Source organism: Thalia democratica, chromosome 5, assembly GCF_965202585.1.
Source record: "Thalia democratica chromosome 5, ktThaDemo2.hap1.1, whole genome shotgun sequence".
NCBI lineage: Eukaryota > Metazoa > Chordata > Thaliacea > Salpida > Salpidae > Thalia > Thalia democratica.
Window position 1 is genome coordinate 55,410,699 of NC_139169.1, and position 23,816 is coordinate 55,434,514.

Consider the following 23,816-nt stretch of genomic DNA (forward strand, 5'->3'; position numbering starts at 1 on the left):
CCCCCCCCCCCCCCTATGCCCTTAAATAGTTATATGTTTTTGTTTAAAATGCCTATTGCCTCTAATAATTTTGTTTTTAATGTTTCAAAATGGTTAGACCAATTAAGAATACTGTCAATTGTGACACCCAAATATTTATAATTATCTACCTTTGATATAGTTGAATCACCAATTTTTATTTAAATTTGTGTTTTTCCAAATATCTATTTTGCAAGAGTGGAAGTGCATGTATCTTTCTTGTTTTATTTTCAATTTAGTTTAAGTCTGTTTTAGTCAAATGCCTTACTTATCTAACAAAACTGCACAAACAGCATTACTTTTATCAAAAGAAGGTAGTGTACTCTCCATAACTCTGATAAAGTTAGTGGGGTTAGAAGTAGAATGTCCTTCCCTGAAATCCAAACTAGGAGCTATTAGGTATATTAAATTTACCAAAAAAAAACTTTATATAACCTTTTCAATAATCTTATTAATATTTCACAAAATTGAAATTGGTCTGTAATTTCCTGGAACTGTTTTTGAACCTGACTTAAGTATTAGTAATACTAAACTAGTATAAAGCAATAATGCAAGCAGCTATAATATTAAAATCTAAAAATATTTCTTGAATTAGTTATGAGCGGAGGCTGTACAACGTATAAATAAAAACAAATCAGTTGATTAGAACTTTTATATATGTATGTATATAAATGTTTTTTCATTGAAAATTAATTTCAGGCAAATAGTATTATCAAGTAATAACTTAGACACTTGATAATGGCTGCTGGTCCAATAGCTGAAAGAAACCAAGGTAACTTTAGTTTGAATTGGTATTTTTTATTAGTTTAGCAAAATACAACAAAGTTTGTTATAACATATTGATTTTTCGGTAAAACTAAATTAATTTCAATCTTAATTATTTTACATCTTTTTTCTACTAAGATTATAAAAGCTGACAAAATCTATTCAGGGTTGCCTCACACTCAAAATGCTTAAGATAACTAATGATATTTTGAAACTAATTAAAGTCTTAGGATGACTCAGGCCAGTTAAGTTTTTTTCTAATAACTAAGGCTATTTTTAAGATTTATTAAAATTTTAGTCCAGTTTTTATCTAAATTTTGAGTGATACTGAAAAATATATTACTATAAAAAATTGAAATATTTTCAGTTTTTAAGGTCACTCATGACAGTTTCTTGACTCAAAGAGTGGCAACCCTGTTTATTAATACAAGGACATTTAAAAATATTACATTAGTTCTTTTATAAAAACTTAAAATAAAGTATACAGTATAAGATACTTCTTTTATAGACGGTAAAAAGTTTAATTTTAACTTAGTTAGTCTATATTTTGCTTCTAATTTTTTTTTTTGAGCTAGAGATTTTAAAATTTTAGGCATCATTCCTTAAAACTTCAAAAAAAAGTTTAAATTTTCAAGTTAATAAAAATAAATTTATCACTTAAAAAGCTTTTTTTTTTTTAAATAACTCTTTTTGAAAAAAAAAAAAATTATTAAGGCCACATGAGATATAGGACGTCCTATATTTTTTTTTACTAAAAAAAACATTAGATTTTTTATGAAAGCTTGAAGTACAAACTACAAGCCAGTTTTTATAAAATAAAAAAGTCTGATTTAACTTTTGACCGCAAATTTTTCAAGCTCAATTTTCTTGGAAATTGATTACAAATTTATTTTCTCCTTCATTTCTTAAGCTTAAATTTTCATCCTTTCATAAAACGCTCCTTTTATAGTTAAAAAGATTTTAAATGTTGGAATTTAAAAAAAAAAAATAAAAACTAAAAATAAATGTTTTTTTTTTATAAAAATTTGAAGAATATTAAAAAATGAAGGAGTAGATAGATTTTTAGTGAAACAGTCTATTTTTGCAAGTTTAGTTTGCGCCTTCCATTAGGAATCTATTGAGGTCATCAACTTTGATTGCTCGTATCTCAAATCATACTTTGAATTTTTTCAAGCGGTTAGAAATGTCTGATAGTTCAGATAAAACTCAATAAAATAAGATCAACTTGTAAAAATCAAGGTGGACTCCCTATGCCCTTAATAACAAAGGATTAGCTTAAATTTTTGAATATTTCTTGGGTTGGGTCAAAAATATTTGATGATAAAGTTATTTACTGTATCAGTTTGTAAAAATCAGTATGAACCCCCCTATGCCCTTATATAGGTTCTTAAATATGAAAACTTGAAATATAAACTTAACACAAGTTTTTATTGAGTATAAAAATTAGATATGTTTTTGAGATATAGATGTTTTTGTAAAAAGATTCAAATACAAACACATGGACCACAATCTTTTTAATGTAATTTTATTCTGAAGATTATTTCAAGAAAACTGGTTGAAAAATAAAGGAGAAGATAAAATTTTAGTAAAAAAAGCGTTTTTATTTGTTTTTGGTCTATTCCTTCTATAAGGAACTTATTAAGATCACCAACTTTATAAACGTTTTCTTCAAAAGTTACTTTGAATAAACTTAAGCAATTAAAAATATCTGATAGCTCAGATCATACTATACAAAATAAGATCAACTTGTAAAAATCAAGGTTGACCACCCTGTGGTTTAAAAGATATAAATGCTAAAGAATATTTTAAGGGCATAGGGGGGGGTAAACACCCTTTTTTCGGTTTTTGATCTTATCTTATATAGTTTTTACTAAGCTACAAGATGCTTTTTACAGATTTTAAAAATTCAAAATAATTTTTGAGATATAGCCGGTCAAAGTCGGAGCCGACAATAGGTTCCTTATGGGAGGCGCAAACTAAAACGGCAAAAATAGACTATTTTACTAAAAATCTATCTTCTCCTACGTTTTTCGAGATAACTACCTCAAACTTTCAGGAAATGTTCCTAGATATATTTAGAAAATTCTGTCGGAAGGAATTTTGAAAAAATTAAAAAATAAAAATTTTATATAAAAAATAAACAAAAAAAACAGTTTTTTTTTTGTTTTTTTGTTATAAAATTTTTATTTTTTAATTTTTTAAAATTCTGTTCCGACAGAATTTTCTAAATACTGCAAGGAACATTTCCTGAAAATTTGAGGTAGTTATCTCAAAAAACGTAGGAGGAGATAGATTTTTAGTGATTTCTAGTTATTTGCTGTTTTAGTTTGCGCCTCCCATAAGGATCCTATTGTTGCCTCCGACTTTGACCGGCTATATCTCAAAAATTATTTTGAATTTTTTAAATCTGTAAAAAGCATCTTGTAGCTTAGTAAAAACTATATAAAATAAGATCAAAAACCAAAAAAGGGTGTTTACCCCCCCCTATGCCCTTAACATTAATGTTAAAAATTATTATGTTTTTTCTTATAAGAGTTTATTTTACTTAAGGCAGTCTCATGATGATAAATGGGCTTAATGATAACTTTGTTTGTTTCTAAAAATACTAGTATTTTATATTGTTTTCAATAATAAGATAGTATTTTAATTCTCAAGATGATTTAGGTCAGCTTACATTTCCTAACAAACTCTTTTGTAATAAAAAAAGCATTTAAACAGTTAAGCAAGTTTTGCCAAATTTATCAGGTGTTATAATACTAAAAAGTGAAAACAAAAATAAAAGCAAAATATTTTATTTTAAAGCTTAAACAAACTAGTTTAGTATTTCATACTTTCAAATTTTATTAATATTTATAATACAAATAATAAGTGTTACTAAAATGCATTTGTAATTCTAAATGTAATAATTATTTTTTAAGATGCTACGGTGTATGTTGGAGGTCTAGATGAGAAAGTAACAGAACCTCTACTATGGGAGCTTTTTTTGCAAACAGGAGTTGTAGTCAGTACTCATATGCCAAAAGTAAGATTTTAAACATGTTGTATTTTTAAATAAATTATTAACAAATTGTTTATTAGTAAAAAAAAATCACTTTGAACTAATACATAAATGAAATAAAAAAATTTACAGTATAAAAGTTATTATAACATAAAGTAATTTTGTTTTCATATTTTTGTTCTACTCTTAAAGTTTAAACTAAACAAAAGGTAAAAACTGCATTTCAAATACTACAAAAATAAAACTCTTTAATAAAAATTATGTAATTAAATTCTTTTTAAACTTCAATAATTTTTTTTATAGAAATAAAACAACTTTGAAAAGATCATTCTTTTATACATTTATTGTAGACTATAATTAACCTTATACTTACTTTACTTTGTATTTAAAATTTCATTTAGCTTACAAAAAAGGTTTAAATTTATACTATGTGCGTATGAAAAATAGTTGGCTATATATTTTACTATTCTATAATGTAGAATTCAAAGGTCCTGTAAATTAATTGCATCATGCTGCACAAACCTGTTAAAAGAAGACCACTATTTTAGAAATATTTTGTATAAACATTTTTACACTGGTGGGTGTCAGAATAGCTTAGGGGGGACGTTTTAGTACAGGTTGTAAATTCAGCAGGATGGGTCACTTTTGCACGACACATTATTAGCTCAGTGGTTCACTTTTGCACGGTGTCACTTTAGAATAGAGTGTCATTTTAGCACGGCGGGTTATTTTGCATGGAACATTGTTTTTGCACAAGTATAAGCTTTAGCAGGATTTATGAAAATTTGTATTCAACTAATAAATAATAAATGTTAACCCTCTAAATTTGTAGGAATTTATGCTTAAAGTATTTTGTTTTTTGTTAGTCTTTAATTTTTGCAACAAAAACTTATTTTTTTATTTTTCAGTACTTTGTAGTTGTAGTAGTAAATTCTTTAACGCTACTAAATATCAAACCTAAAGTGTTAAAATTTGTTACTTAATAATCGAATACATTTTAAACTTAATAAATAATACGATAAGATAGTAAAGATGAAAACTAATTAATACGATAATATACTTAAAAAAATAAAAATAAACTGAGAATTTTCAAATATTTGTTTGTAAAAAACTTAGCAATACAAAGTAGCAAAGTTGTTTAAAAACAAGTTAAAGTCTGTATTTAGAGACTTTTAGTGTATATTTAATTACTGAATTTGTAACTGATGTATAATGTTTTTTAATTCTTTATACTATATGGTAATACAATATTTTAAAAATTCTAAAGTTTTGATTTTCATTTTTTAGGCTAGAAAGTTTAGTAAAACTAAGAAAAGCCTTTAAGCATTAACCCTATTTAGTTAAGTAGACCTTATAAATTTAATTGAATTGATTAAAAAACTATAAAATTTTTGTTTATATTTTTTGGAACAACTATGTTTTTTTAAAGTATTTAAATTAATTTCATACAACATAAACTTGTTTAGGATTAGATGTAGTCTGTGTTTTTCAAAGTGAAAATAAATCTTTAAACTTATATTTTTAAGTAACTTTATAAAAAAATTTCTTGATTTTTAGAAATTTTGCACAATAATTATTCTTACTTTTTATAAATTAAAAACCTATTCAATAAGGTTTATGAAGTCATAATAAAAATAAATGTCTTGCTTTTAAAACCATGAAACGTTAAAAAAAAAAGGAACTTAAAATTTCTTTTTTTCTGTATGAATGTTGTGTAAAACTTGAACCATGAACTTGAATATTTTAGTTTTTAAAACTAGTGAGTTAAGCAATTATAATTTTAAAACATTGAAATAAGTTTTTTTTTGTTTTAATAATTAATATCAAAATTTGAAATAATATTATGAGAAATTTAATAACAGAAATAAATTTAACTTAGTTTTAAGTTTGTAACATATTTACTTTAAAAAACTGAACAATAACTAGAATTAACAATAAATTATTTTAATACTTATACCAGTAAAACTAGTTACATATTCGAAAAAAAAATTAAGTAATCTTAATCTTTTTAGTTATATTTGATTATTAACTTTTGTTATATATACTTTAACACCGTGGTCAATAACACTTATTACTACATTTAAAAAAATATCAAAATACTTTCAAAACAAAGTAGTAAATAAAGTTTGAGTTTTTTACAAATCTAATGCGTGTTTACTTAAATTATTCAATTTAGTTTTTAAACACGTGTTTTATATATTACAGAACTCGAAATTTTTATAGTTAAATATATAGTATCGATAAATTTCCAAATGAAGGTTTCAAGGTTTGGTTTGTGCAACATAAGGCTCAGCCCAAACAAAATATATTATAAAAAGATGCTTCAAGCAAAAATAGAAGAGAAGAAAATGACAATCGGTGATAAACTGACTCCGTGCAAAAGTGACCCACCCTGCAAAAGTGACGCTGTGCTAATCTGACCCGCTCCCTATTTAAACAGTTACAATTTTTCTGCTGGACAACAAAACAACTAGTGTTTTAATTTTGTTACTAAAATACTTGAAAACTTGTAACATTTTGTTGCTAGGTATTTAATACTAGTTGTGTGTTTTAATTTTGTGTTTTTTAATAAAATTAGTACGAAAGTAGCCTTTATGTAACTAGTCAAATATTTTAATAATAGTAATTAGTAATATTTTAATAAAAATTATCAAAGTTAACTTTGAAGGTACTGTTGTTAAATCGCACAATAGCTGACAGTTATTTATGTTTTTTGTGTTTGTTTTTTAATTAATTTAAGTAGTTGTAGTAATAATTTCAATTCAAAGTATGTTTGGATCTCTAAAAACAAATCATTGTTGTTAAAGTTTTTTGTTACTAAAAAAAAACAGAACTAGCTTTTTTAATTTGTGAACAGTTTGTTTAAGTTATCTTATTTTTTCAATACCAAGTATTGAATATTTTCTTATAAACGTTTAAATATATTTTCACAGGATAGAATTTCAGGTAGTCATCAAGGGTATGGATTTGTTGAATTTCTTAGCGAAGAAGATGCGGATTACACAATAAAAGTTCTAAACATGATCAAGCTGTTTGGGAAACCTATACGGGTTAACAAGGTAACAACTTAATTTATTAATAGTTTTATACACAAATAAAGTGATATACAAATATAGTGAATGTTTTAAAATGATAATTATTTTGCTTTTTAGATTTTTATTTAAGAAGCAAAATATTTTCAATGTTTATTCAAATTTGATAGTTTTTATAGATATTTTTAATGTATTAAGTAACAATAGTTTAGTTTAATTTTTCCTTCTAATAGGCCACAAGATAAGTTTTTTTTAATAAATGTTGATATAATTATGTATATTTTATATGAAATTATACATATTTTAAAATAGAAAAATTATAAAAGTAAACAATGTTAAGAGAACGAGTTTAAAAACTTATCTGAAAACATTAAGAACATTAGGGGTTTAGGGTTAATATTTTTTTACACCTTATTTTATTTTTAAATTTTAAATATTTAGGCTAGTTTTTTAGATATAGCCAGTTAAGTTGGAGAGTAAATTAGGTTCCTTTTTGGAGGAGAAAGCTAAACGATGATTAGTTGAAAATATTTGATATTGTATCTCCTCTTACATTAAACAAGACAAATACTTCATATTTTTAGGAAATCTATAATTTTTGTTTGTTTTAGAAAATAGTTCAGGAAAATCAGAAAAAGCCAGGAAAAACTAAAAAAATGACAAAAGTCAGGAAAGTCTAGCAATTTGAAAAAATTTGAAAAAACGTCAAATTGACAATTCAAATTTACGAATATATTGTTTTCCAAAGCCTTCAAATGGTAATAACATAATTAAAAATCCTTTAAAGTTAGACTAAAATTACAAAGTTTTCCTTAAAATTTACAAAATGATTTAAATTTTAATGCCTTCATCTGGAAAAACTTAATAAAATATCATAAAAGTGCAAAATTGTCCTATTACATATTGAACAAGCAGTATTTGTATGCTTTTTAATATTGATGATCTGTGGCAAGGACACTTCCAGAGATTTTGAATCAAAGTGTTTTTTGTTTCAGTAATACGTTTTTTGTTTCTATATAACTAAGCACAAAGTTTAGTATTTTATATAACCAGTTTAGGTGTATACTTTACCTCTTTATAATTATATTTTCTTGAATAACAACAAATAAAAAAACGCTCAAAATATTTGGTCCTAGGACCTGGTGCACAAAGAACCTTTCGGTTATCGAGTGGCACACCACGGATACCTTAAACGTCATGTCCAGGACAATGTTTTCAAAAATGTTCAAATTTGAAAAATAAGTAAAAGCAGATTATGTTATTAACTTGTAATGAGTATACTGCATTTTACTTGTTGTTTCATTTGTTTTGAACTCTGAATATGTAGAGCAAGACAACAATGACCATATATGGAAGTGAACTCGTAATGCACCTAAATAAATTAGAAAATTGGAATAAGTTTAAGTTAAGAGTTGGATTTAGAAAACTCAGGAAAATTTTAGTAAAAAGTCAGGAAACTTTTCTCAGCTTGATCTGTGGCAACCCTTCAATTGCTTGCGAAATATTTTTATATAAATTTTGCAAGAAACATTTCTTAAATATGAGGTATTTATCCCAAAAAATATGATAATTTTATTTAAAAAACGAAGGAGAAGAAGAAGTTATTTTAAGGATTTTTATTTGCTCACCGTTTAAGTTTTCTTCTTTAATTAAGAAACCATTTGTACTCTCTCACTCTAACTAGCTCAATCTCAAAAATTACTTTAAATATTAAAAATATGTGATAAGTAACTTGTCGCTTAGTTAAAACATAACAAAATTTAGCTGTAGAAAAAGTGATCTACCCTCGAATGGCCTAAAAGTCTGACATATATAGTCTATCTGATTTTAAAACAGGGGTCGGCAGGTCAAAAAAGTAACGTTTTTATGTGCTTTAAAAAAACATATTTAAAGATAATTTTTTTGAACAAAAAAAATTAGGCGATAGATTATTCTTTAAAGATAACACTAAAACTTGATTTTTGTTGTTTGAGAATATTAATAAATTAAACTATTAAAAAAAATTTATGCAGCCCGCGGGCCGCAGTTTGCCGACCCCTGTTTTAAAACAAGCAGTTTTAGTTATACAGCGCTTTCAATGTTTCAACATTTTTTATAAGTATAAACAACAAACTAGATTACTAAATTTATATATATTTTGTGAAATAACTTTTCAAATTATATGTATTCAAACATTAATCTTGTAAGTATCCTGTCTACTAGAAATTTTTGGTATACTATCATTTCTAACCAGATAACTTCTAACCCGATCATTTCAAACCCGATTGTTTCTAATCCCACCTAACCCGACAACTCGATCTGTATTAATATGCTTTTTTTTAATGATTTTTTTAAAAACAAATTAATCTCAAGAAAGTTGTTTTTTTATTGAAATTTAGTTTATTTTGTTTAAAATAAAACTTAATGTTCAGATAGCTTTAATTAAATTTTAGTTTTCGATAATTATTGCTTTTGTAAGTTTGTTGTTCTCTAGATCCAGGCATCAGAATCTGGGCCACTTAAACTGAATGACACATAACAAAGAGACAAAAATTTATAAACTTTAAATTCAAAAACTACAGTTTTATTTAATTTTTATAGATTAACATAAAAAAAATTCAACGCTTTAGTGTAGTAATAATTAACTTATTTATGATTTAAAGTAAAAGGTTTTTTTTTTAATTTGGTTTTAAATTCATAATTAGCAACTTTAAAGTCAACTCTTTCAACAATCAGTCAGTTTCAACAAAACCAAACATAGCTGCACAATCTTTAATTATAGAATTAACTTTTTAATTATTTTCAACAAAAAACCTTCTCTGCAAAATTCAGCAACACATTTTGAGACAATTTAGTAAATTATTTCAATAACTTTAGTGCAACAGTCAGCAAAATAGTCTGAATAAAGTTTAAGGTTTCTTTTAATAAATTTATTTAGAACATACCAGAAAGTCAGAATTCAAACAAACTACAAAAATTCATGAATAAATTTTCTTCTTGTACAAACATCAACCGGATATACACATCCTGACTTTTAGAGTTAGGTTCTGCACATTTGTGCAACCGTTTTGTACTTCATTGTTTTTCTATCAATTGTTTTTGTAGCTTTGCCAAAGCATAATCGATACAATTAAAATAAACATTTTTGGAATTAAGGTACAGACAGTTGTAAAAAAGAAATCAAAAATTTAAGTTTATTGACTAACCACTAAATTTAAAACCTAAAGTCCAAAGCCCATCAAGAGTACAGGTCAAATAAATATCTATCGAAAACATTTAAAAATGGTTTAGTATTTTAAGAAGAAAGGCGCTGCTAATATAATCAAACTATAGAATGAACTATAGAATCCTAAATAATAAATCAATGGTTTATAAGTTTGAAAATTGGTAAATTACTAATAGTTTCTTAAGTTAATCAAGTATACTTAAATCAATGTTGTTTATTTTTTTTTGCAAAGATTAGTTTAGTTTGAATGCTAACTCTACATTCAAACTGAAAGATAATTTTGATTACATGCATTATTTTAAAAGTTATTATTTCACAGGTTTCCAAAAACACAAAAACTTGAGATTATTTAGCGATCATTAAATATGAGTTATAATTATAAGTTATTAGATTAGTTTATATAACTTGAAACTTAAATTAGAATAATAAAAATTGTTTACATTGTGAAACCTATTATATAGGTTTAAATTTCTAATGAAGAAAAAACTCAAGACATTTATAGAAATTTAGAGTTGAACAAAAAACACCGAGAATAAAGTCATTAGACTTTAAGCTAGCTTTACTGTAATGAATAAAAAGTAAACATGTTGCCTGTAACAATCGTCTGAAAAAAAATAGTTTATTAAAAGAAACAAAGAACTTAAAAGAGTTTTTATAAGCTTTTGCTTCTTGTTCTACTTAATTTAATTAATTTGTTATTTTGTTTCAAAATGTTTTTTTTTTAGTTTTTATTTTGCTTTTACTTACGTTATTTCAACTCTTCATAATAAAGTAAATTTTAAAGAAATATTTGTCAAGTAAAGTACTAGTTTAAGTCGTAATTGAAACATTTCGTAGAATATTTAAGTTAAACTGAAAGTTTTGAAGAAGATTACCTAGGCGAGATTTAATTACCCTCCGACTTGTTATACAAATAAGCATGTCTGTTTAATTATAAGTGACTACTTTTTGCTCTAGGACTAAGTAGGAACTTATTAACGGTGTAAAATCAAGACGGTCAATCGACGTAACATACTTTTGCGTTTTGTTATACGATATAACTCTTTTAATACCTAGGATATATCTAAAAATCATGTTTTTCGACTTAATAAAACAAAAGTATTTAATATCTTGCTTGAATTTTATTATCTTAATAGGCCTATGCAAGTTGTAAAACAATTTGTATAAGTTATTGTGATAAAACTTGAATCCAACCTTCTATAAAACATTAAAACATTAGTCATAAATAGTACAACATTTACGTGAGACTTACAATGTAGTTTTTAGACCGTAATATAAAAGTTTTTGTATCTGAATATTATAGTTGTAGAGGTTTGTTTTTGAAAATCTGCTTATGTTAAAGTTGTTGTAATTACCTGAACTACAATAAGATCTAACTTATATATAACTGCTTACTTTAAAATTCTACAACGAAGAGTTCAAAGTATTGTAAAGTAAGCGATTAAGTAAATTGTATCTGATTAACAAAAAACGTCTGTTAAAGTAGTCTAAAAAAACAAAAATTATGAAATAATTAAATTAAATTGAAATTATGTGTAGGATAAAAAATCAAAAAATGATGTAATAAAAACAAATTAAAATTATGTTATGTTGATACTAAAATTAAAGTTTTTACTAAAAATATTTTTTACGTAACACATAAAAATCCTTATGTTGTATAGTAACTAAAAATTAAAAATTGATATATTATTTTAATAACTTTGTTAAGATAAATTTGTTTTTGCAAAAAATCCAGATAAAAAGATTAAAATAAAATAAACTAGTAAAATGGGTTAGATGAATCAGGCTAGAAATAATAGGGTTAGAAGTGATCGGGTTAGATATGAACGGGTTAGAAATGATTGGGTTAAATCGGGTTAGAATGATCGAATTAGTAGTGATCGGGTTAGAAGTGATCGGGTTAGAAGTGATCGGGTTAGAAATAATCGGGTTAGAAGTGATCGGGTTAGAAGTGATTGGGTTAGAAGTTATCGGGTGTGAAATGATCTGGTTAGAATAGATCGGGTTAGAAATGATAGCGAGTTAGAAATGATCGGCTCCCGAAATTTTTCATTTAAAAATTACTCATTTATTTTTGAAGTGTATAACTTTTTTCTTTTGCTTTTTAGAAAAACCGCTTAAAATAATTTTAGCTTTAAAACAGCCAAATATAAAAAAACTTAAAGATGGCAGCTTAGTTTCTAAATATTTTTGTTATAAACTAGAACAGTGTATTATAAGTACATATAATTAGTTTGAACAAGTATTCTCATTACTTTTTCTTTGTTAATTTAAAAAAATATAATTAAATAAATTATAAAAAGGTTGTCTTTACTATATGTTCTATTGAACTTGCTTCGCTAGAATCTTTAATAACAAACGATTAAACTTAAATTTTTGAATATTTCTTATAAGTTGGTTCAAAAATATTTAATGATTAAGTTATTTACTGTATGAGTTTTCATTTTTTATAGCAGTTGTTTATATATTTCTTGTTTAGTCTAAATGTGTTGTGTACTACAAATTATATGTATTTGCAACAAAGTTATTACTAGTAGTTATTCTTTAACAAAAATTTTACTAAATTACATTGTGTGTACACAAGAGTTAACATTCACAACTATCAAAAAGCTAGAAAGTTGAAAACTACAATTTAAGAACATAAATAAAAAAAAGTTTTGTATTACTTGATTTAAACCCAACTATAATACGTTAAGTATTTGAAGATATATAATAAACTTTTAACATTTTTTAACAGGCTTCAGCGCATCAAAAAAACCTAGACGTTGGAGCCAATTTGTTTATAGGTAACTTAGATCCTGAAATAGATGAAAAACTACTTTATGACACGTTCAGTGCTTTCGGCGTTATCTTACAAACTCCAAAGGTTCATAATAAGATACAGTTATTTAAGTTTATTTTTTATTTATGCTTAGCTCCTTTTTAGAATATCGTTACTAGAATATTTTTTAAATAGTTTGATTTCTATTTAGTTTTGTTTAACTACTAAGCTAATTTTTTACTAGATTAAAGTTATAGGGAGTAAATATTTTTTTACAACTTGATCCTGTTTTAGAGATCTAGAACTAAGCTAGAAGTTACTTTTTACCTTTTTTATAAGTAAAATTAATCTTGAAGATTTAAAAGTACAAACTCGAATTGTTTTTATGGAATGAACATATTAAAAAAGCGATAAAATACAATTTGTTATACATTTATCTTCTTCTAAAGTTTTAAAGCAGCTATTTGCTATCTTATAAGTCAATGTTAACTTAATAGTAAGCAATCCTGTTGTTGCATTAAAAATATATTCAAGTAAAAATATATTTTTCTTATAAAAAATGAAAATTATTATTATTATTTTGTACTTCTGATCATAAAATACTTTTTTTAAATTGTTACAATGCATTTTTTTATACAATGATCACGTCCAGGGAGGTTGAGGTTGGTTGCTCATAAAATAAAAGATAAAATATGTTTTTATTAAAATTCCTAAAATCGGCAATTAAAAGTTTATTTTCTAAAGGTTTCTATCGGAAACTTTTTAATAAACTGACTAAATCTTAAAATTTAGTTAAAATGTTTGTGCTATATAAAAAATATTTTATAGTAGTTAATTTAAGCTTTTGAATGAGTATTAATAAAATTACTAAGTATAATTAGACTTCAACCTTTGGCCTTAAAACTCACTCCAAGCAAAAGTAGAGTTGTTTTTACCTTAATAATTCACCAGTTGCTTTATACTAACTTTTCAAAAATATAGTGGTTTTTGAGGTATAAAAATCAAACTTTCAGAATTTGATTAGTTCCTTATGAAAGACTAAGCTAAATTAATAAAAGTATTATTTTACTAAAAGTATGTTTCCTTCTAAAACTTTTAATCAAAAATTTTCAAACTTTCTATCAAAAGATTTCAGACTTTCTATCAAAAGTTTTCAAACTTTCTAATCTGAGAAATTTAATAAACTGTCTTGACTAGAAATTTAATTCAAAAAAAAGTAAATATTGCAAATTGTGTTTCTAGTTATCTATTATTAATTGCTTAAATCACGGTTTTTCAAAGATAGATTCCCTTCAAGAAGATCGATTTTCGGTATTTATTTTTTATTCCTAGTAGATTGACCATAAAAATTATCTTATGTTACGCTCGTATCAAGATCTATTAACGAAACTAATTCAATACTAATTAATTATTTATTTTAATATTAAAACTATATTATGTATTTTTTTTTACTAGAAGCTCTTAAATAAGGGTCAATTTTATTTTATAAAAATAACCCCTCAAAGGTCTTAATTCAATATATGTGGTCATAAAAACGTTTAAGTGTTATTTGAACATCCACGGTGGTTCTTATAACTTTTACTTTTGATTACTAAACTAAGTTACTTTTTTTTACCAAGTCATTAAGTATTTATTTGCTATAAGAGCTGTATAATTGATTGTCTTGTGTTTGTGACATTGTAAGCTAGCAATTTTAAAATATTTAAACTAATTTTTGAACATATTGATGTTCATCAAGTTTGCAGAAGAGTTTTCAAAATCAATAAATATTTAAAACTGTACTGATATTTTATAAATCTGTGTTACAATATTATATAATTATGATTAAAACTGATTTAAATCATTAGCTACTTTCAAGAAACATACAAAAAGTTCTACTTTATGTCTCACTATAAATACAGTACAGTGCTTATTCACTTATCCGGACATGTTGGGCAAGATTTTTTGTAAACTTGTCCGGATAAGCATTTTTCCAGATAAGTACAAAAATTTTTTTTCATAAAATAATATAACTGCTGTATACTATGCAATGCATAATAAATAATAAAATCTTTATAGTGAAAACAGATAGTAATTATGTATGTAGTAGCAGATAGTATGTAAAAGATAATAAAATTATAAATTACAAAGCTAAATTTAAGGTTAGTTTATTTAGTTACTTTTCCTAAGGTAGAAAAACATCAGACTTCTATTCTAACCCTTTGCAACGATATACATATTTTGAGGGTCAAGCAAGTAAAATTGATCGTTTGTAATTTCTTTTGCCCTAACTTCAAATTTTTAGTCTATTATGTGATAATGAAATAAATAGTTATATAATGCAGAATTAAAAAATATTATAAGGTTTTTTTTACATCATGAAAACTTAAAATTTGTATCACACAAAAATGTTTGTGTTTAATATTGAATTTTCTTCTCGGCTAAGACTGTCCGGACAAGTGAGAGTCCGGATAAGTGAATTAGCACTGTACTAGACTCTGTTTTAAAATGTTGACTAGTAATGTCTTTACAGAAAACGGGAACGGGTAAGAAAAGCTCGGCGTCACTGTGGCACAGAGTTACACTTTAGCGCGAATTTTATTTGCAATTTTATTTCTATGCTAAAATATCATTTGTACTGTTATGTTTAAAAAACTTAAAAGAACTATGCAACATGCAAATAAAAGTTAATAAGCTTTAATTGTGTTACAAGTTTAAGCTTTAATTTAAACTAAAATAAAGATACATTTACAAACTTTGTTAACTTATTTTACTACATAATTTTTAACGAAAATATTTTGATACCTTTAGTTTCATATTTTGTGTTATTTATATTATAAAAATTAACATAGTTTACTACAAGAGTAAATAAACTTAATTCGACAATTTTTCTTCCTGTTAAGTTTTTTTGTTAATTTTATTGTTTTTGAAACTTCAAAAACAACTTAATTTAAAAGAACTACTAGTAAGAACTTTTTTTTAAGACGATACTTTCAAAAGCAATAAAACTAATTTTTGCATTTATTTATTTGTTAAATTGATAATTGTTAAGTAATAAATGAACGTTTTAAATGACCTAAAATGTCACTCCGTGCTAAAGTGACCATGTGCCAAAATTTCACTCCGTGCTAAAGTGTAACTCTGTGCTAAAATGACGCTGTGCGAAAGAGACACCATGCTTTTCTGCCACCTACCCACAGAAGAATCTTTGTTTTATACGTATAAATATATAACAGCATTATGATAGTTTTTTTTAGTTGTAGCATAATTATACACTTTTAGTTTATTTTATTTTAAGTAATTTATTTCAAGGGAAACAATCAAAGTTTTAACTTGAATTCAAGGATAAAATTACAAAATATTATACTATTTAGTAGTTTTTATTAGTTTTTTTACGTGTTTAAATGTAGTCTGTAAACTTAAATTAGCATTAACCTTTCCGTATATGTTTTTTTTTTTTTTCAGAAATCTATTGTAACTGAGGATCTCATTATTCTTATTAATTGACTGATTTTTTTTTTATAAATAAGTTAGTGAATAAATAAACTTGTAGTCTCATAATGATAACTATTCGCATTAGCTCATAAGCTTTTACTATATCATTTTAAAGTATCAAGCAGTAATTAACTTTAAAGATCATATAATTAGCTTTTTTTATAAAGATCATGCGAGATCCCGACACGGGCAACAGCAAGGGGTTCGCTTTTATTAATTTCGCCTCATTCGACGCATCGGATGCGGCCATGGAGGCGATGAATGGCCAGCATCTGTGCAACCGACCCATCACCATTTCCTACGCTTTCAAGAAAGACGCTAAGGGAGAAAGGCACGGCGGAGCGGCCGGTTTGTGGTGGTTTTATCTTGTTTTTAGCAGGATTTCAAAAATTTGGAATCTTTGAAAAGCCTTGAATTTGAAAATTTAGGCAAAACAAAAAAGCCCGGAGTTCGGTCAAAAATCTCTAAAAACGTGGAAAATCCTGCAACTTTTATAAATCTTATATGTTAAACGATAAAACCTTGATTGGGTACAAAAATCTATCTTATACAGTAATTTTTTTTTGGTATCATTTAGAATTTTATTTATTTTAAAACACATTTAAAGATTCATTTCAGTACCTTTTCAATATGTTTATACTATTTAAGGCAGTTGTTTAACTTAAATTATATTTGTGCTAAATATGTTCAAAAAGATGTCCTTTCAAAAATCTGAAATAAACTTAAAAAACCTAGAAAAAAATCAAAATAACCTTTGGCCACCCTGCTGTAGCAAAAATGTCGCTTAGACTAGTTTTAAGATTTTTTAACAAGCTTTTTTTCAAAACTGAGCTGGTTTATGGCTCCAATTGTGTTTTAAACTTATTTTTATTTGTTTCTAATGTTTAGCTTGTATTTACTTCATTATATAAAAGCTTAATTACTAGTTCAACTCTCAACCTTGTTGTTACCACTACTTATATAAATGATTTATACTTAAAAAAATATACTCATTGAGGTAGGTTTGTAGTCGCTTAAGATATTCTTTTTTTTTGTTCTAAAAAACAATTATTTACTAAAGAATTTAAAATATTTTTAATTGTAAGTTTTTAGTTATTTCTATAATGCTTAGAACAACTTTTCAACATATTACTTCATTTTTGTGTTTAAAAATAAGTTTATTAGCTTTCTTCGCTTTGATAGTACAGTTTACTGTTTTATTTCAAATTAGTATTTGTTTAATTTGCTCTAGCTTTGTATTTAAATATACTTCTACATAATTTGTATAGTTTTAACAATAACTTCTTTTTTTGATAACTGTGTCTTACATTTTTATACATATTAATAGTATGTTGTGTTATGAAAATATGGTAAAATGTAGGACGTAGGTTTAATTATACACTTATAAACTTATACAAGTAACTAAACATCTAAATTTAGATCAGATACTCAAGCTTTTATATTTAAAGAATTGTAAATTCAACTTAAAATGGTTAAATACTTTTAAAGAAAAATGAAGTTGTTTTTGTTGAAGTAATAAGATTATTTTCAAACTTTAAGTATGACTTATCATAGGAGTAAATTATATAAGCGGAATAAGTTTCAATGTTTTTAATGATTTATAAAGTAAAAAGGTTTAAAAAACCTATATTTTAAATTAAAGTTATAAAATTATATTAGTTTTAATTGAATCGATTTAAACAAAATATTATAAGTTAGTTTAGGTACTGTTTAAACAGTTTAAGAAAATCAAATTATTTTAAACGTGGCAAATTGTTATCTTTTTTTTTTAATAGTTGTATAATATTATATTGTTAATAATAGTTCTTTGTATTTTTTCTAAGTTACAACAAAGTTGTTTTTAAATCCACATCTTTTATTTCATTTAATTAAGAAAATGTCTAGTTTGTAAATAATGTGAAGTTAAACTTAAAAAAAATTTAACGGATAATTATAAATTTTATTTAAAACACGATCAGTATTTTAAAACTAATTTATGACCCATTATATATGATAATCAATAAGTTGTTTATACATCAGTAAGTGAACAAATAAGTATCGTAAATAAATATTTCAAGTTTTTTTTTTCTGTCCACTATATGTAAGAAATCTATTAACTTATTTAAAAAAATATTTTAACCAATAAAACCCATCAAAGTATTTTTAGCCTCATGCTTTCTACTTTAAACTCAACTAAAAATAATGAAAAGATAATTCACAGAAAGAGTGTTGGCAAAACAAAATCCCCTCTCGCAAGCCGACAGGCCCCACACCATGTTTGCCGACGCCCCTAGTGACGTCATACCTCCCCCGATGCCACCTACCATGATGGGCAATAACCTTGGCAACATGCCCGGTCCCCCACCCGTCGGAATGCCCGGCCCACCCATGCATATGAACAATGGCCCACCAAGCGGTAAGTATATGTATTTTATAAATTTTCAAATGTATCAGTCGGTTTTTTTTTAAGTCTTGTTGTTAATATCTACATTGTTGATTTTGCATTACTTAAATTTTTAATCAGTTAGTTCTTAATTGTTTTTTATTAATATTTATGAAATTTTAATTCGTAATATACTAGGTAATTTCGAAAGTAGTTACTTAGAAAAGTATAATATTTTTATTTTAAATGATACTACTAGTTTCTAAAAGTTGTGTGTTAGTACTATTTTTGAAATACTTTGAAATAAAACTAGCAACCAACATTGTTTATCAAACAATATTTGTTTGTAATTATTTAAGTATCATTAGTTTTTAGATAATACTAATGGTAATAAATGCTGTATAAAAAAATTAAAGAGTTTTAGGTTCTTACTTATTGTTGACATAAAAAAAAAGCTTAATATATTTTTACCAATTAATGTTATATGTGTTATATTGTTACATATGTAATATTTGTCTTATATCACATAGAAATATTAATATTAACTAATTATGTCAACACAGACATGCCACCGCTTCCGATGCCGGGAATGCCCCCTATGGGACCTCCTCCGCACATGATGGGAGGGCCGCCGCCACCTCACATGGGCGGCATGCCTCCGCTCCCGCCCAGCCGACCCCCGGTGCCTCCACCCATGCAGCAAAAGAACGGAGGAGAAATGCCTCCTCCGCCCATGGGAGAATGGAGGGGACCGCCCCCGCCCAACATGGGAGGTCCTCCTCCACCGCCCATGATGAACAGAGGCGGACCCCCACCTCCTCCTATGATGAACAGTTAGTTTTGTTTAATTGAGTTCTTTTATTTGAAATCACCTTAAATTTGGTTATTAATAATTATTTTGTAATAAAATAATAATTTTTTTGGCATGTTTTCTAATGCTATCTAAGACTTCTACCATTAAAAAAATTCAATTTCACTTCTTAGACGGACCACCCCCGCCGCGAGGACCGCCGCAAAACCAAATGTACCGCGGACCGCCGCCGCCGATGAGACCTCCTCCGCCGATGCAAGGAAACTGGAGAGGACCTCCCCCTCCTCCCAACCAAATGTTCAATCAGAGGATGAGAGGACCCCCTCCTCCGATGGGCGGACCACCGATGAGGGGCCCTGCAAGAATGAGAGGCCCGCCCCCGCCCCCACAATAAAGCCAAATACTATGCTAACTCGAATTAGGATTAATTTTTTAAATAGCTTCCATTATCATTTTGTTTTAAATTTTAGTAGCAAATATCACCTTCTTTTGCTCTGTAGTAAGCTATCGGGAATAAATATTTGAACTAATTTAGTAAGTTAATGTTTTTTTTTGGCTAACTACCAATATAAATTATAGAAAAACAATTTCTATTAAACTAGATGATTTTTTTTAAGTATTTATAGGTATGTTAAACCACTTTCACATGGTTGTCACTTCGTAAAGTCAGTAAAACTGTATTTTGCTGCAAAATGGTCTGCAAATTCGAGTGTTGCCAATGAAAGGCTCTGAATCTTTCTGCTCAGGTTTTTTTTCATTAGCGTAAAAATTGTAGTATGGCGAAAATTGTACATAGTTTATATAAGCAGGCCAGTCTAGTTATAAAGGTTTCTTAATCATGCTTAGTAAATTATATTTTTTTTAAATGGCCGTGTCTACTAACAAAAACAATAACAGTTAGATTTCGTTCTTTGTTTTTAATTTTCTAGTTTGAAACTGTTAGAAAAATAAAATATGTTTTTTAAAGTTATTTAATTTACATTTTTTAAACCAATTGTTTTTCTAGTTTTACTTACAGAGGGGTTCACCTTGTTTTTTACAAGTTGATCTTATTTTGTAGAATTTTACCTAAACTATGAGAAATTTTTAACCGCTTAACAAAATTCTAAGTAAATTTTAAGTTTTAAGCGATTAAAGTTATTGAGTTTAACAGATGTTTATGGAAGGTGCAAACTATAAAAAGGCAATTTTACCATAAATCTATCTTCTTCATGTATCAACCAATATTCTTCAAATTTTCACATTGGTCCATTTCTAATATTTAAATCTTTCCAATGCAGGAAATTTTTCATCTCTAAAGATAAATAAAATTTAAAACACTTGTTTTTTTTTTTAATTTTAAAATTTGAAAGTTTCTACATTCAAAATCTTTTAAACTATATAAAAAATGTTTTCTGAAAATTTAAGGTCTCTTTTTTAGAAAATTAAGGAGAAGACAGAGATTAATTTCCGAGAAAATTGTCAAAAAAAAGTTTTTGGTCTATACTTTTGTATCATAAACTTTTAAAAAGATTACAATATCTCAAAATTAAATAAAATTTTCAAGTTCTAGGAAAAGTGGCTTGTAGTTTATATTATAGCTTTCATATAAGAGCCGATATTAACTTATGTAATAAAAAATAACCCCCTATGCCCTTGATATCTTTAAAATCATTAAAAAAAAGTTCAACTTATGAAATATTTGTTTTGAACACTTATTATAAAAGTTAGTTATTATTCAACAGTCCTATAAATCGGTAAGATAATTTCCTATATGATTTCTTCTTTTTCCTAGTACTAAAATATGTGTCCAACAAATCTCTGAGGAATAAAAAAATCTCAATAAATTAGTTGCTAAAGAAAACAATAGTTGAAGGTTTTTTCATTGAGTTTCAGCGATTATTTATAAGTTATCCATTGAAAGCTTTATACTAGTGTATAGAGTCGCCACCTGATGCTTAAAAAAAAGGGAACGGGTCAAAATTGCATGAAGTCAATTTTGTACGAGAGTAAAAACAAATAAATTAATAAAAAAAATAAAGAAAAAAAGTTGCTTACCCAGGGTTAGGGGTAACAGTGAAAGTAAAAATAACTAATAAAAGTTATTATAAAAAATAATATAATAATAAGATAAATCAATAAAACAAAAAGTTATTTAAAACAAAAACGCTACCGACCGAGGGTAAGGGTTAGAGGTAACATTGATAGTAAAAAAAACTATATTAATAAAATTATTTAAAAAATAAAAACTCAACCCGTGCAAAATTGTCTGCTCGTGCAAAAGTTGACCCTTCATGCAATTTTGTGCACATTTGACAGTTACTCAAAAAAGTATCACCTTTAATAAATAATGAAATTAACCACACGACCATCAGCATCCTAGACAACTTACAATCGGTTTCGTCCTTAGTAGGACTCTTCAGGCAGACATAGTCGCGATAAATCGTTGAGCTGTGACCGACTTTGCTGCGTCAATTTAACCGAAAACGGTCGTTTCAGTGCTTATTCACTTCAGCCCGCTTGGTTAGATCACAAGAGTATAGTCGCGAGAAACCTCTGTTGAGATCTTAACAAGCGGTCTTAAGTACTGAAGCGACCGTTTGTGAGTAAAGCTGAAAAAAGCTAATAACACTAATAACGCACAGGATAGAAAGACACGGAAGGTATCATGAAAAATACTTTTAGCAATTTAAAGAAGAAATTTCCAGTAAAAATATGGTAAGACTAATATAATACGGTACTAGTAACTAAAAATTGTTTGTTATTAGGCAGGTTGCCTGTAGACAGGGTTGCCAAAAAACTTGGAATTTGAGAAATTTTGAACAAAAAAACTCGGAAAATACTGGAACTTTAAACCATGTTTACATTTGCGTAACCAAATTTCGATTAGATACATAAAATTTATCATAAAGAAAAAAAATATCATTCAAAAACTTTTGATAAAAGGTATATTTAATGTAGTTTTATAGTATTTCTTTAATGTTGTTTTACTGTTCAAGACAGTTTTTTGCACTTAAGTTTCAATTTCTACTAAAAATGGACCAAAAAACCTGTTTTTTAAAAACTGGAAGAAATTTACAAAAAAAACTTTTGCAACCCTGGGTAGAGCATAAATTTTTTACTCAAGTATTTGTAGTAAAAAATATAAACTTTATAGTCAAGATAAAATAACATGACTATGCACTTCTGATGTCTTTTTTTTTTTTAACAAAAAAGTGATAACCAAATTTATCTAATAAGTATTTAGGATAAAAAGTATAATAACTATCAATAAAAAAGCTTTAATTCAAGACCAAAAATACTTTCAGTGATGATTTGAAAAAAACTGTTAAATCATTATACGTGTCTCTTTAATTAAATTTTCTTAAACGTATCATTAATCGCGAAATAGATTTAGTCAGAAACTGGCAAAACTTTTGCTAAGTTATTCTAAGTTAAAATAAGAATATTTCAGGATGTAACTAAAAATGGCAAGCTCTTCTTAACTTTTTTGATACGGATTAAAGCGTTGAATTAGTTTTTTTTTAATTTTATTTATCAAGTTTTTCATTCTCAAGAATTATAATATATTAATATGGCTGGCTTTATATTTTTAGACAAAGTTTACACTCTCAGTCAATTGTATTATGGAGCTAAGTGTCTATTTCTTTATTTTTACTAAAGTTTGAGCTTCTTTTCAGTTAAAAACAACAATTTAAAAAACTCTGGATAGTTTTGTTATCGATAAACTATTTCCAGTATCAATTTTTCAATGTAACATTAGTTTTACGTGCAGATATTTGTCAAAAAGTAGGAAATGTAGCCAAGCGCGGATAAACGGCTGGAGTGACTGTTTTTAACGTAGCTAGTAAAGAAAGTACAAATATAAGTCAAAATATGAAAAAAAAAATGTTTATAGTTAACAACAATTTCTGCCCATTTAGCAACACATAGCCTTGCTTTAAATTTAATTGATGTACTCCGGGTTACTTGGGTCTCTAGCTTTGTGTAAAACCACCTCTGTAACAGGTTCGGCAGTTTCGACAGGAGCCAGATTAGCAGTAGCTTCGAAGCATCTAGATTTTTAGTTGATAACTTGGTCTGCGACCGAGTGCGAGAGGGTTTAAGAGCTAATACCCTGTTCATTTTACTTGTATATTGTTTATTAAACGAAAAAAATTGCTTAAAAATTTGGTCCAAGAATCTGGTGTACGAAAACCCTTTCGGTTATCGAGTCATACACCAGGATACAGTTTAAAGTCATGTCTAGGACAATATATCTTATAATACTAGTTTAAAATTTGAAATATAGATTAAAAAGTATCTATACCAGCGGTTCGTAACCTTTTTTTCATGTTTTACCCCTTTTTGGAATGTTATAACCAAATTTACCCCTTTTAGAAGGTGTTTACCAAGTTTACTCCAAATATAA

At 26.4% G+C, this 23,816-nt stretch overlaps 1 protein-coding gene across 1 annotated transcript; it reads left to right on the forward strand.

Annotated features, from left to right (window-relative positions):
* The first annotated feature begins 715 nt into the window (after nt 1-715).
* Nucleotides 716-19,960, forward strand: LOC145835455 (splicing factor 3B subunit 4-like). The gene is made up of 8 exons (XM_082943050.1): nt 716-790; nt 3,702-3,805; nt 6,715-6,840; nt 12,756-12,884; nt 16,421-16,601; nt 18,454-18,648; nt 19,179-19,448; nt 19,600-19,960. Exons 1-8 carry the CDS (start codon nt 757-759, stop codon nt 19,818-19,820), a joined length of 1,260 nt encoding a protein of 419 aa, XP_082799176.1. The 5' UTR covers nt 716-756; the 3' UTR covers nt 19,821-19,960.
* Nucleotides 19,961-23,816: the final 3,856 nt, after the last annotated feature.